General features: G+C 40.6%; 1 protein-coding gene and 1 long non-coding RNA gene across 2 annotated transcripts in view; one reads left to right on the forward strand and one right to left on the reverse strand.

Moving 5' to 3' along the window:
- The window catches only part of LOC113953324 (von Willebrand factor D and EGF domain-containing protein-like), a 175,189-nt gene that overhangs the window by 53,949 nt on the left and 107,004 nt on the right, over positions 1-14,236 (forward strand). The window contains 4 exon segments of the mRNA XM_027656358.1: positions 5,165-5,254; positions 6,490-6,625; positions 10,193-10,410; positions 13,455-13,528. Of these exon segments, the coding sequence (XP_027512159.1) occupies positions 5,165-5,254; positions 6,490-6,625; positions 10,193-10,410; positions 13,455-13,528 (518 nt within the window).
- The window catches only part of LOC113953325, a 40,465-nt gene that overhangs the window by 7,721 nt on the left and 18,508 nt on the right, over positions 1-14,236 (reverse strand). The window lies entirely within an intron of this gene.

Raw genomic sequence — 14,236 nt, forward strand, 5'->3', positions numbered from 1 at the left:
TCTGAACTGCTAAGTGCCAAAGTGGCATTTCCCCCCACTTAAATGCTAATCCCCTCCCAGCCACTGGACTTGTCAAAATCAACAGCAGAAATAGGAAGACCTGCTTGTTTGTAGGTCACACCTGAGTTTACAATTTCTTTCTCAGCCTTCAGGTAGAAAATGAGGAGCATCCCCACAGAAACAGAACTTTGGGTGAACTTTAACAGAGCTTTTAAAGCAGAAAGGGTCAGAGAGTTGATGAGCAAAACTCTGCAGATGATAAAACACCTTACTACTACCCTGGAAAAATTTCCTTCCTTAGCAGAATAATGACCTACAGTCAGCTTCCACACACTGTTTGGCCATTTGACAACTGGAAGAGCTGCCTTCTTTATGTACGGTAACAGAGTGAGCAGAGCTGGACTCCCCGCAGTGTCAGGTCACGCTGCTGCACCAGCTCCCTCCCTTCTGCAGCCAAAGGCCCCTCACAGGGAGCAATTTGTGTTCTAAAGCTTTAAGGTCTAGTCCATTAATTAAATCAAAGTCAGATTCTCCCTACTTTCCCCTTCCTGCTAACCCTTCTGGAAAGCCTTTCCAGAAACTTTGTTCCTACACCTTTCTGCAAATACCTACAGCCAGATCATTTCCTCAAGCTAATGAGAACTATTTTTCTTTTCCTCTGGCTTCCCTAGAAATGTCATCCTTCAGTTCTGCTCATCCCTTCTCTTTTCATCAAGGCTGTAAACCACAGCTCCCTCCCACACGCACCCCCAGCTCCCAGCAGACTGGAGACTACAGGTTTTTCTAACCCCAGCCCATTAGTGTTTAATGGAGCAGGCAATGGCAGTGCCTGTGCCTTGACAGCCATCGGGAGACACCTTTCACCCGGTGTGATGATTCTCTGCCCAACCCTCCAGCTGCAAGCCATGAGTGCTACTGAGCGGCTCTCACCCTTGCAGCCTCAGCCTGCCTTCTGATATGGCTGATGTAGCTATAGGAGGGTAGATCCAATCCTGGAATTAATAATCACCCCAGTTTGGGCATCTGCATCTTCCCAGTACCATCCAGACTTTCCTACCCAGTGAACAGGAAGAAGTAGGTAACCCTAAATGGTACCTGGTGTTGAGAAGGGAGCTTCCCACAAGTGGAGGACATAAATTACTAACTGGGTCAGCATCCCTGAATTACCACACCTCTAAGGAGATTGTATGTCCTGATCAGCAAAGTGCCTCTATCTACCTCTTCATCCAGACTTTCCACTCCTACTGAGGTGTACCTGGCTGTGTGTGGGCTTTGAATGACTACTGCCAGTAAAAGCAAATATTTCAGCTTTGTTGCTGTTGTCACTGTCTGGCCTCTGTCATCACAATGTAGCTCAAGCACTTGTTGGGTAGCTGGCCCACTTGACTACGAGCTGCACGTGTCCTGCCCTTCCCAAGGGAGTGTCCCACCCCCAGGACACAGGCTGCACTAGGAGAGGAAGCAGGGACTGCAGCCAGGGACTGGCACTTGCATTTGCTTGTTTTCTCTGGTGGCTGTTTAGGTAAAACTTTCAAGCCATCATGACAGGCAGATACAAACCCAGTACTTCCATCTGCCAGCTCTTCCCATTTTGGGGACAAGTGGCATTGCCCTTGAGACAACTCTGGAAATGGGTGGTGGCACCATTTCTGCCAGTGCTTTGAGAAGCATGTGCCTGAGGTTGGCATCTTTCTGAGAGCTCCTGAAATTATTTTTTGGCAAATCCAGGAGCCTTCACAGGTACTGATGAGCAGGGATGGGTTTTGAGCACACAAGTAACTCCTCTTTGGCCTTTAGGAACCCAAGCCCTTGTATGAGCACAGTGGGAGGGGCTGATGAAAGAGGAGCCATGGCAATGTTGGATGTGCTGGCAAACATCCCCCTCGATGCCCAAGCCTACACTCCCCACAGTAGATTCAGAATTAATCAGGGGCACAGGAAAAGGTGAAATTCGAGGCATTTTTATGGTCAAAATAAGTATAAATAACTGATTTTGATGAGTTTTGATCTCTGAAAGCTATGGGGGAAAACACCCATGTTTTAACAGGCAGGTTTTGCTAGGGAGAAATTTACTGGAGGCAGTGACAAATCCTAGGATTAAAATATTCTCCCAAATTGCTTCTCAGAGCTAGTTGACCCTCTTCGAATTAATAACTGAATTATTCTGCTCTTGGCTAAATAAACTGCTCATCAGGTTCATGTCAAAATGGGAGGGAATCTGTTTGAGTCCATGGAAAGGGGGAAATCTGCTCCAACGTACAGGAAAAGAGACACTTCTTAGATAAAAAGGGCCTTTTTAATCAGAATTTTCTGCCTAGAAGTAGTTTCTGCCCTATGGAAAGTTCTGCCAGCACAAGGGGAAAAGGGAGTAGCCCATGCTGAGAAGAAATTGAGCCACCCTGCCTGAGAGTACACTTACATTTCTCTCCCTTTAAAAGGGATGATGAAAAATAATAATTTGATTTTTTTAACAGATCCTGTGAGTTTGTGGAAAAATACTGCCTAACTTGTCATGGCCATCAGCATACTGCTATCAGTGATGCTTTTATCTCTATGTTTTAAAAAGGCTGCATCCTGAGATGGGTGGAGGGTAGGGGGGGGAGAAAAAGAGAAAGAAAAAGTTGGTTACTGAACTGGAGAAAAAAGAGCTAGTATTTAGCTGAAGGCAAAAAAAAAAAAAACAACCCTCTTCAGAATGACTATCATCATAATTATGTGACAAACTGTCAACCTGTAGCTTGGTAGCCGATGAACATATCTGCTGATTGTGAAGCATGCACCTAACAAGGTAAAGGTACTACAAGGGGAGGAATGATATAAAAGACAGAAATAAAATGTAACTTGTGATGGCTATCAATACATATAGAATTTGCAAAGTTTGTGCTAATCTCCAAAAGCACTGAAGATCTCTAAGGGTGCTGAAGACAGAGCTGGGATGGACTGATAGTCTTAGAGTATTTTGGTGTATCATTACGAAGTAAATTTTTCTTTGAGTGCTTTATCAATAAAATATATCTCTAAAATATATATGAGAGGAAATACAACAGAGCTGGGTTCTGATATGCCCCAGAATGTCACTTTGGGGAAGATCACCAGGCTGATGTCTTCATCAGTGCTGGGCATCCTTGTGCGTGTCCCTGATGCCTGTCATTACAGCTTCCTGCCTGGCACGAATGCTCCACATGGAATGCTCAGAGGGAAGCTTTAGTGTGAACATTTTTGGTTAAAAGCACTGAAGTCAAGAGTGCAAAGAGCTCAGTGAGACCAAATATAGTGTCTGCAATGCAGATGCATATAATCTGCTTGATGAGCTCTGCAAGGGGATCAGTATTAGTTATTTTTTGGTAGGGGGAGTATACGCTATCTGAACTCTTTCTCTGTTGTCACCACCTTGTCAGAGCCTGATTTTGCAGCCTCTCCCTGTGGCAGCTGCAACAGAAGCTGCATGAGGATGATCAACACTTGCCGTTTGCCTTCCCAGCAGAAGAACTGCTTTGAAAAGTCTGTAAGCTGAACATGAGCCTTTAGGGAATGATTGGAGATAATAAATATCTAATGATAACAGGGGCTTATTACCTTGAGGAGACAACAACTTGCTCTACTTTGGAGGCAAACTGACTAACTATGAAATATCTGAGGAATTTTAACTGTAAAGTACCTCTGTGAGGTGAGGTCTGTTTTTCCCCAGTATACCCAGTATGACCTCAAGGCTTCCATCTCGTTAATGTAACAAATGACACCATTTTCACTGGGCCAAACTGGCTGGAGCTGTCTGCAAAAGAGTGAGAAAAATGGTGAAGGTAAAAATATCCCAAAGGGCACATAAGCCTGGGACTGACCTGGACTGGAAATAATCCACTTGAACAGCCCAGAAAACACTTGTCTTTCCCCACAGCCCTGCAAATGACTCTGTATTGCTGGTGGGCAATTTTTGTTGTGCATAAATGAGTGTGGGAAGAAGATTCTTCAGTTTGATGGTAACAAAGAGGGATTTTTAGGGTGGTAAAGGAACTATTCCAGGCTACTGTGCAACTCATACCCATATGACCGCAGGACTCAGTGAATATCCTGGATTTGAGCCCGTTTTGTAGCTGGTGATCATGAGGGTCATGCCTGAGCCAGCATGTGAGAGCTACCAAGATCAGCATGGTCAGTGAATGATGATGGAAAATCCATCCAAAGGAGTTTAGCACAATGGAGAAAAAAAGTGGATCGGTCCAGTTCTTCCTCATGGGTTACTTGAGGCTTGAAAAAGGCAGTAGCTATAAATATGTCTTCTGACTATTTGTAATTTGATTTCATATGTCACAATCTGTTAGTCCATTTCCAAGAACAGGCCCAAAAAAATATTTAGAACTACAGTCTCAGAGTCTATTGTCATATGCTTTAAGGAAAATTTCTGTATTTTAATCTTATGATCCTAGGAATGATTTTAGCAATTTGGTTTCTCTGAAACCAATGAAACATTAAGATGGCAGATGGTGTGCGGGCTCAGCAGAGATAAAGGTTGTGTGACTGTGCTAGGAATAAAACATAAGTGTCCTGGTACATTGTGTTTGGGGGAGATTTTTGTTTGGGGGGATTTTCTTTTTCCTTTTTTTTCTTTCATGATATAAACCTTTTAGGCACATCTGCATCATATTTATAATACCATAAGGGGAAAAAAAGGAACTTCTTATGTTGCTATCACAATTTCTGAGACTGGATAACTGTCAAAATAATTTAAATTTTAAAATAAACTGCTTACAAACAAGGTACAGAGAGAGGATATTTGATTCAGTGGACAGACTGAAGTCTGGAATCCCAAGGGAAAGTGTCTTAATCCTAACAGTAACATCTGTGAACAATGTAATTCTCCCTAAGTAAAATGAGTTAAAATCACAAAGCAAGGTACTTGAAGAACTGCAGAAGAAAACCCATTGTAAACATTCAGTGTTATTAATTGTTGAGAAAAAAATCTATGTTTCTTCCCTTATTAAGCAAATCAAAAGATCTTCCAAATCTCAAAATTTATGCATAAACATTCCTAAAGCCTAAATCCCCGAAACATAGTTCAACAGCAGAAAGAAATCTTAACAACTTTGAGCAACAGAGAGATGCATAATTACACGAATGTTATTCAAGAAATGCTACATAGTGTGTGCTGTTTATTTATTTATTACAGGTCTTTTGCACTGTCACAGCTTTTACAAGGGACACTCCTGAGCAGCAGTCATTGCCTGAGGACAGCAAAGGTTTCTATGCTGGGATTAAGGTAATGCTGATGGCCCTGATTTAGTGACTAGGGAACATTTGTGCAGCCTCTGAAAATCAGGATGCAGAAATGTAAGTCTGATCATCATAACCAGTGCTGCTTTTGTGTTCGCTTTGAGAAAACGACTTTTAGTTTGTTGGTAAAACATCCTAAAACACCCATCAGCACCATGTGTACATTAATGTATCCCAAAGATGAGCAAAATTACATGTTATAGTGAGTGTGCCCCAAAGTTCTCTGGTGGTTTAATGGGAAGATACACCTACAAACCTGCAAGGATGTAGAATTTTGTTGTAACTAAACCAGAACAAACGAAGAAAAAAGTTATATTCTGTCCATCATCTTCTTATGGTCACATTACAAAATAGAAACTGCTGAAGATAAATTCAGACTGAGTGCAAGAACCAGGTCTAATCCCATTCAAGGATTAGGCTGTCAGCCTGGCAGTCCAAGAGGTTTTGAGATCTTCTGAGTATCTAACCTTCATACCTCCATGAATGGTGTTTGAAAAATCTGACTGCCCATTCTGTGTGATATTTGAAGAACACTTTCTGAGGGTTTTTTTTCGAAATGTCAGAATTTCCCAGGGAAATTCCCATTTCTGACTAGCTCTGAGTGCTGTTTCTGCTCTTTCTCTGGGAGAACAGACAGACAGACATGACAAAACCTGAGCTCTCTCACTGGCACACAGGTCCCTGAATCCGTAATCCCTCTGCCTGCCATAGTAAGGAAAGAGAGTGGTCAAAAATTGCACTTTTTTTGCACCTCTTGCAGATTACGAAGATAGAGTCCATGACCATGAGGTTATGCCATACTTTATACCATGGTGTTTCTCCCAGTAAATTGGAATAGAAGGTCCTTTAAACCATGGATATTAAAAATTAATTAAATTCTACAGTATCATGATATTTTCAGGCTAATAAAAGCCTGGTTTGAGATTTGGAGATGAGAAGCAATTACACTATATATGGAAACTGCAAACATTTTCTTAATTGCCAAGAATTTTAAAGTATATTAACAACAAGTTTACCTTAGAATGTTGAAGATCATTACTACAAAATTATTATTATTATTAAGAGGATTATGATAAAGATTATTATTATTTTGCAAGCAATTATACATCTTCGTAATTGATTAAAACCACTTAAAATTTCATAGATATCAAGCGTTGTCTAATTAATCTGTCATCTGTCTTGCCTGTCAAAATTATCTTAAAACTGTTTACTTCTTTCCAGTTTTTACCAGAATCACTACAAATTGCAGAGGATGGCAAAGAGCATATTTTGACTGTTCTGAGTACAGTACCCATTGCCTGTCCTGGGCAGGATGACTCCTGTAAAATTACTTTGCAGCTAAGTACTGAGGATTTGGGTAAGAGTTTTACATATTGGCATCAAATCAATGGGATTACTTTTTCCAGAATTAAATTACAATGGATTCTAATAGAAACATGATATGTAAATAACAACAAAGGGTAGAAGCCATAAAATCAACACACTAGGACATATATTTATCTGCAAAATAAAGCAGCTGATAGTATCAGACAGGTTTTTGAGGAAAAAAACCTCAAAAACATAAATCTGACTAGCAATAACCTGAACAGTAGTCTGTAGAGATTTATGGATGAAATAACTGTGAGTAGAAGAACTTATTTTAAATTCTAGGAGTGTAAAATTCCATTTTTAAGTTTTTTGCAGCAGCAATGTTCTTAGGTAGAACAATTTCATTAATTATCAATAAAAAGCTCCTTTGCTGATTTATTATTCAGTAAATGTATACTGAAGCCTTTTTCTGGCTTGTAGTTTTTTCTAACTTAATACAGAATGAAAAAAAAAATTCTTATGCTTATATATTTTTTACTTTCTAAACTTCTTTTTTTTAATTGAAAACCTTGACAAAGTCACTTAGAAAACTCTTGCCCTTTTATTCAGTAAATGATTTCTTCAGGTCAATCTGGTGGAATACCATTGCTATTTACTTTCCATTTGCACTAAATAAAACACACACGCCTTTTTCTAAACAGGTACTTATTTCTCTTCCATAAGTGACTCAATGAGAGAAACGTTCAGAGATAGGATTACAGCTGCAGTTTCTCTACCCACAAAAACCCAGCTCTAAAAAATTTTGGCAAAACCCAGACAGTTCCTGATATTTTTCTCTGTTTAAATCCTCTCCTAACTCTCCTCCTCATCAGCCAAGTGCTTAGACAGAAGGAAAGAAAAGTCATTCAAATGGTATCATAACACAATGATCTTAAACTGAGCAGCACCTTATGGTTCCAGCAGCTGTGTTGGCTCTGGCACGTGGAGTGCTTTGCATTTCTCCATGGCTCTGTTCTGCATATTGCTCTTGGCTTAGAGTCTGTGCTGGCCCATCAGGAAAACATCCACTGAGCTCATGGGAACAGATTTTCTTAGATATTGAGGCAGCAAAGATCCTGCTCATATTGAGGGATTGAGGATGCCAAAGCTGGTGGGTGGTGCAACATCCCCACAGAGTCCAAATAACTTAGGCACTGACTGCTAGGAGAATCAAATAAGAATTAGTCCCAGTCAAGGTCATTGCTTTTAACTCACAGTTTCTTAGGCATCAATAAAACCTTTTAAAATCTCACTGACACTGAAAGCAGGGTCCAGGAGCTCTCAAATGGAGGAGATTGAGCTTGATAGATTGGACTGAGCCCGACCTCTTACCACGGGCTTCTCCAATCCCACAGTGTGCACTGGACTGGAAGAAAAAGAGGATACAAGACTTGCAGAAGCAGCTCTATTTTCAAGCTGTCAATGGGCTTGATGTGTCAGGAGGTGTCAGGATGGAGGCACAACTCATCCAATTAACTAATCTTTGAAGGAAGTTGTTGCTGAAGTGGAAAATTTCTGTTAGTTTCAATTAACTCATTTCTGCAGCTTAAACTAAACCCAGCTTTAGCCCCTGGTTGCTCCATCCTGAGGCTGTTTCCTTGGATGACACTCGGGCTGTTTATGATCAGTTGAGCTATCTATATATACTTAAGATTGAGTATCTGCTACTGGGTGTTTGCATAACCACGTTTGTTTTGAGCCTTTATTGTCTTTAGGGTCCATTAGTTTATCTGAAGGAACACCGCAGGGTTCTGAAAAATATGTTGGCCACAGTGCTGTAAATTAAAAATAAACCTCATTTTAGTTAAGCTTCATTTATACCAAACAAAATAACTGACAAGCTCCTTTTCTGACTGAATCCATATAACAACACAGTTGTGTTAATTATGTAGGAATAAGTGATAAGAAAGCTAATTACAAGCACAGAAATATCTCTCCACATTCAGACAATATCATAATGAATGCCAAGGAATAGCAGAGCCACAGGAGTTTGGCTTCTCTTAAGTTTATCATTACTATTTTGACAAGATGATTTTCTTTGATTTTAAGCTTTTACTCTGGATTGTGAGCACAGCTCATGGGGCTGTAATGGCAATAACTATTCCTCATGGAAACCTCCAATTTAATTGAATCAAGAGCCTTGAATATGAGCCATGACTTTTCTATAAAATGTGAGGTGAGGCAGCCTTTAAGGATTTGATATGAGAGATAATATGTTATTAATATCTGTAGGTTTTAGTTCAGTTCCTATAGTACTCTACATGGTTAATTTAAATTATATTTCATAAGACTTTTCCATAAGGAATAAAACATTGATTATTTGAATGTGTTAGAAATGTCATCTTAAAATACCTTAATGCCACCTCTATAAATTATTTTGCAGTTCTACAAATGGGAGAAAATATACGAAAATCACTTTTTTAATATCAGAAAATCACTTATTTTCATCTCAGTTTCATTGCATTGCCACCATTTCTAGAACCTTATCAGATGATAATTAATGGTCTGAGACAGCAAACTAAATATTCCTCAAAAAATGCTGTAAGTCCTGAAATCAGGAGTGAGATTCTGACTGGCTTCAATAGGAATCATAATTTCATTTTTTGTCAACCAAAGGATTAACGAAAGGTTGGGTGGCTTCTTATATGCAGTGCAGACCAGGTGGCTTAGAACTAAATGCTATCATAATTTAGTGTTTGTAAGGAAAAACACATCTGTGGAAATAAAAAGTTCAGGTTTGCCTTTTACCTGAGACCTCATCAGGGTCAGCACCCATGAGAGGTGGACATTATCATTCTTGCTGCTTGTAGAGATCCCTTTAGGAAAGACATGATGTGCAGAGGCAGAGCTGCATGAGTGACTTGGGCTGGCATTGTCATACTGATTTTACCACCACCCATCATTTCCCTACCCACCACAGACACTTATATAGCCAATACCTCCATAGCTTCTTATTTTTCCTCATTCTTTTAGTGAATCTATCCTCACAATACCTCTGTGAAGGATACAAAACTATCATCATTTTACAGACTGGAAAGTAAAACGCTGCAACCTAACTAAGCCAAAAATACAAAAAATGCTGCACTTGCCTTTCTGCTGTGGATCCATAGTTCACTAAAAACTAACTCAAGAATCCTCCCCTTCCACATAAAAAAAATCTGTTTATTTTAAAATAAATAACTCCCAGCATATACCTCCTTATCCTCAAGTTAGTGAAAGAAAAATGTGTTTCAGAAACATAGACTCATCTCTTGCTTTGTCACGAGAACGACTTGTCTTCATTCACTGGGCATGCACCCATAAAGATAACACTGTCAGTCCAGAAATATCATCTGTGCAAAAATAGGCACCGTGGAGTTGTAGTAAACTTTGTAACACATGGGGGAAAAAACCCCAGCACAGCAGCAGGTGCAGAGGGATGCCAGATTCAGTCAGTCACAACTGTCTTCATGCAAACCCCATCTGGTTTCAAGGCATGTGTGTCCTGGAACGTGAGGCATTTCTGTTGAATGGTAAACAGGGTATGGTTAACTGTTTGGAGAACTCTTGTCAGATGCTGTGTTTGTGTTCCTTTTAGACAGCCACTTACCAGGGCCCCCAAACATCGCCCTTTCAGCGTGCCAGGTGGATCTGCTGCAGGCTCCCTGCTCAGAAAGCAACTGTGCAGCAGCCACGGTGACAGTGACAGCTGTGACAGACTTCGCTCAGGACAGGAACCGCGTCAGCCACGTCAGAGCTGAGCCAGTCGGACGGAGGGATTTGCTTTGGAGGGCTCACACGCCCAAGGATGTGAAGGTCAGGTCCTAAAATAAGCTGGAGAATGTGTCAAATTTAAATGAGAGGCTTTTTTTTTTTTCTCCCTCAAAGAAAGTGCAATGCTGATAACCCCTAACCATATAACATGTTTGGGATGGCATCATAAAATCGCAGAATGATCTCCATTGGAAGGGAACTTAAAGATCATCTCATTCCAACACCACTGCCCTGGCCAGGGACACCTTCCACTAGACCAGGTTGCTCCAAGCCCTGTCCATCCTGGCCTTGAACACTTCCAGGGATGGGGTAGCCACAGCCTCTTTGGAAAATCTCTGCCAGTGTCTCGCTACCCTCACAGTGAAGAATTTCTTCCCAATATCTAATCTAACCCTGCCCTCTGCCAGCAGAGTAAACCAAAACAGTTTCTTTATACACCAAGAAAATTAACTGGTGCTTTAGCAGATTTAGGTTTGATTATTAGCCAAAACATCAGTAAGGCAAAGAGCTGGAACATGGATGTAAGCAGGCGTGTTTCTGTATGCTGGAAGAGGAGAGAGGGGCAGTGTGGGTTAGGGAATTAGCACTTTTTCAAGAAGGAAGGAGGGGGAAAAATGAGGGTTTGGAGGACATTTTCTGAAAAAACAGAGGAAATACAGTGCCTCAGAAATGAGAGAGGACAAAAGGGCTCAGCAGTGCCATGTTCAGTGTGTCCCTCTGCTAGGAATCACCGGGACACCTTTGACAACGCATGTGGTTGCTCCATCTTTTCATTCATCCCTGTGCAAAATGGGCAAAATAAAAATAATAAGAAGCAATCAGGGAGGCAAGCCACACTTTCCCTGCAGAAAGCCTGGCTAAAGAAACAGTGAACAGGGACCAGTCCCTTGTCTGTGAAGCTGTTTCAGGGCCTCAGCTGGGTGGTTTGAGAGCTGTAATCCCACCACCCCAGAGAAATAACCAGAGCACAGATTTGACTAAGCTAAATTTCTCAGAGCAGCGGCACATCCAAGTTGGCACATTTTAAGTAACTGAAAACAAACCCCAAATGAAATCCACAATTTCCCTGCCCTAATTTTTGTGGATTTGCTCAGGAGAGAATGACATTAAACTGGACCAAAAGAATTTTTGTCTTCAAAGGTAAAATGCCAAGTGTGGGACTATAACCTTTCCTCTCCAGCACAGGCTTCTTTTGAACATTTTAAGATTCTTAAATCAGAAACTGCAGCTAATTCAGTGTATTGCACTCAAATACCCATATTTTTTTCTTGAAGTTACAAATTCTTTCATTAAAATATGAAAATGTAGCAAGTGTGAAATTGAATTAACCAATTTTAATAATAAATCCATTTATCTCAGTTAAAACTTGATTTATGGAAACATAATAGACATTACCTTCCCTCCCTCCCATTTTCCTGTTGCTGTTTTGCAGTTAATTAGAGGCCTTAATGTAACACAGTTCCTGCAACAAAGCAAGAGAAACCCCATGTATTAAAACTCACATAATCTTTAGTCCTTCTGGCTTGTTCAAATATTTTTGATTTGTCTGAAAATTGAACGGAAATGGTGGGCAGAACATCCTGACACATCCAGGCACCCAGCAAAGAGGATTTCCTCAGCAAACTACACCTGCCTACAACCAGGACTTGCAGCTTCTGCTGATATCATGCATGAAAGAGCAGAGCAGAAAGGACCACATGGATTTCTTTGTGCTAAAGTTTTGCTTAGGAAGCGTGAGGCCATGGAGAAAATGGGAAAATTCTCAGACACTTCTTCACTGTAGATCTGATACAAATTACCTCAGATCAAAAAGCTGTTCAAAGAGGTGTTCACTTTTTCTTTTCTCAAGACCATCACTCTAATAGTTTGGTGTGCCAGACGCTGAGGGGGTGTCTAAGAAGTGTTTCTGTGCCAAGGTTAAGGGGTATTTTGAAACACAGATGATGTATTGCACAGGTGACGAATGTTGTCAGAAACCATTGTTCTATCTTCACCCTCTTATTCATGTATTTAATTTCACCTCTGTTCCCAAAAGTTAAGTTCTGCTTTGTCACTGAAAGACTGCACAGGGATAGAGCAGCCATTCCTCTTCTCCGCTCTGTGGATCCTGGTAGAACTAACTGAAGTTCACCTCTGGACTTCTCATGGACAAAGAGAGAGCAAAGAATTAACAGCCCTGTCCAAAAAATCAGCCTGACAGGATGGATAAGGGAATACCATAGCACTTCATCACTCCCACCAGTAATGACTGGGGGCTCTTCATATTACAAATCACTACACAACCCAAAATTACATTTCTGAGAAATGGACAGCTGAGCATTCAGCCATGGGAAAACACCTCCTTGAGCAGATGTGGAAATGTGGGTCCAGCACTGCCTGAGAGTCAGGTATTACAGCTTCAAAGTACTGTTTCTGGCTTTTGCAGGCTACTTGCAGAGTACCAAGACTCTCATACCTCGTCTGTGACCCTGCTACTGCCCAAGGAACCAAGAGCTGTTGCAGATGATCTCTGTTGCTATAGTAGATCCTTTCCTCTCTTTTTACACGTGCCTAATGCAGGCAGCTCCAACAGCCTGATGTGGGGCCTCATCACCAGTTTCTGATCAATAACCACATCAAATATATAACTCAGCCAATAAGACACCGTAACTGGAAATCTAAGGTCAAATTAGGGACAGGTAGCTACTACTAAAACATGCTAATGCTACTTAATTACAGCACACCTTTTACCATACTTCAGGCATTAAAAATTGTACAATTAAATGAGCACTCTACTCTCCCTATAATTTCAGTGAATGATCTACTTCTTAGCAAAAAGTTTTAATAAAAAACCTTCATATTGTACCAGAAAAAGAAAGACATTACATCAGGTGAATAGGAGCACTTTGAACTCCCTTTATTGCATGTGATTAAACTCCGCTGCTTGAAAGTGAAGCCTATTTTGTACCCATCCACAATCATGTTTGAGAAGTCAGACTGTAGTTTGTACCTAACCCATGAATCCTGTCCCTTATGTTTTGTGAGAAACAGTAATGAAGAAAAACTGCTGTGTAGACTGTATTCATTACACATTTCATTTTAACTAGGTCACAGTTCGAGACCTCCCAACAGGGAACTGCTACTCTTTCACTGATCCACACATTATCACATTTGATGGATGGTGAGTATTCTACTTTGAAACAATTTGGCTCAATTACTGCAGTTACCAGTTTTTGGATGTGACATGCATTTGGTTTTACATGCAATAGAATATCAAAAGAGCATTGTACCAGTTTGCTTACAGTGAGGAATGTCGTGCTTCAATAACATAGATGGTTTTCTTCCAGCTGTTTTTACTCCTTTTAAGAAAAGGATTAAAAATGGATCAATCTTGGAGAAGTAATGGGTTTGAGTCTGAATAATTTTTACAAGACAAAAGTCAGATTCCAAAATGTTCTTCAAACAGAACCACCATTAATGACTTCGAGAAGGTGCCTACACCACATGCCACCATGTTAGTGACACCCCAGTGCAACACAAGTGAGCCATTGCATCCCTGGAGCAGCACAGCACACAGGGACAGCCTGGTCCTTCCCATCACTTTACTAACAACAGACGTAAAGTCACTCATCACCAGGATGTTCTTGATTTCTTCTACTTCTACAGCTGGTTTATGCACACCTGGAGTTGACAGTCACAAACCTAACCAGAATAACATACAGACGGCCACACTGTCTCGGCTGAAAGATGCCCAGAAATGATAAATGGCAAATATCAAGGGAAGAGTGCAAAAATAAAAGTTGTACATCCTGCTGTAGTGTCCAAATATCCTTCTATATTATCCAGCAATAAGCTACTTAAAGACTTACAAAGTGGTACTTTTGTATTT

This window comes from Corapipo altera, unplaced genomic scaffold (genome assembly GCF_003945725.1).
Source record: "Corapipo altera isolate COAL_440 unplaced genomic scaffold, ASM394572v1 68, whole genome shotgun sequence".
NCBI lineage: Eukaryota > Metazoa > Chordata > Aves > Passeriformes > Pipridae > Corapipo > Corapipo altera.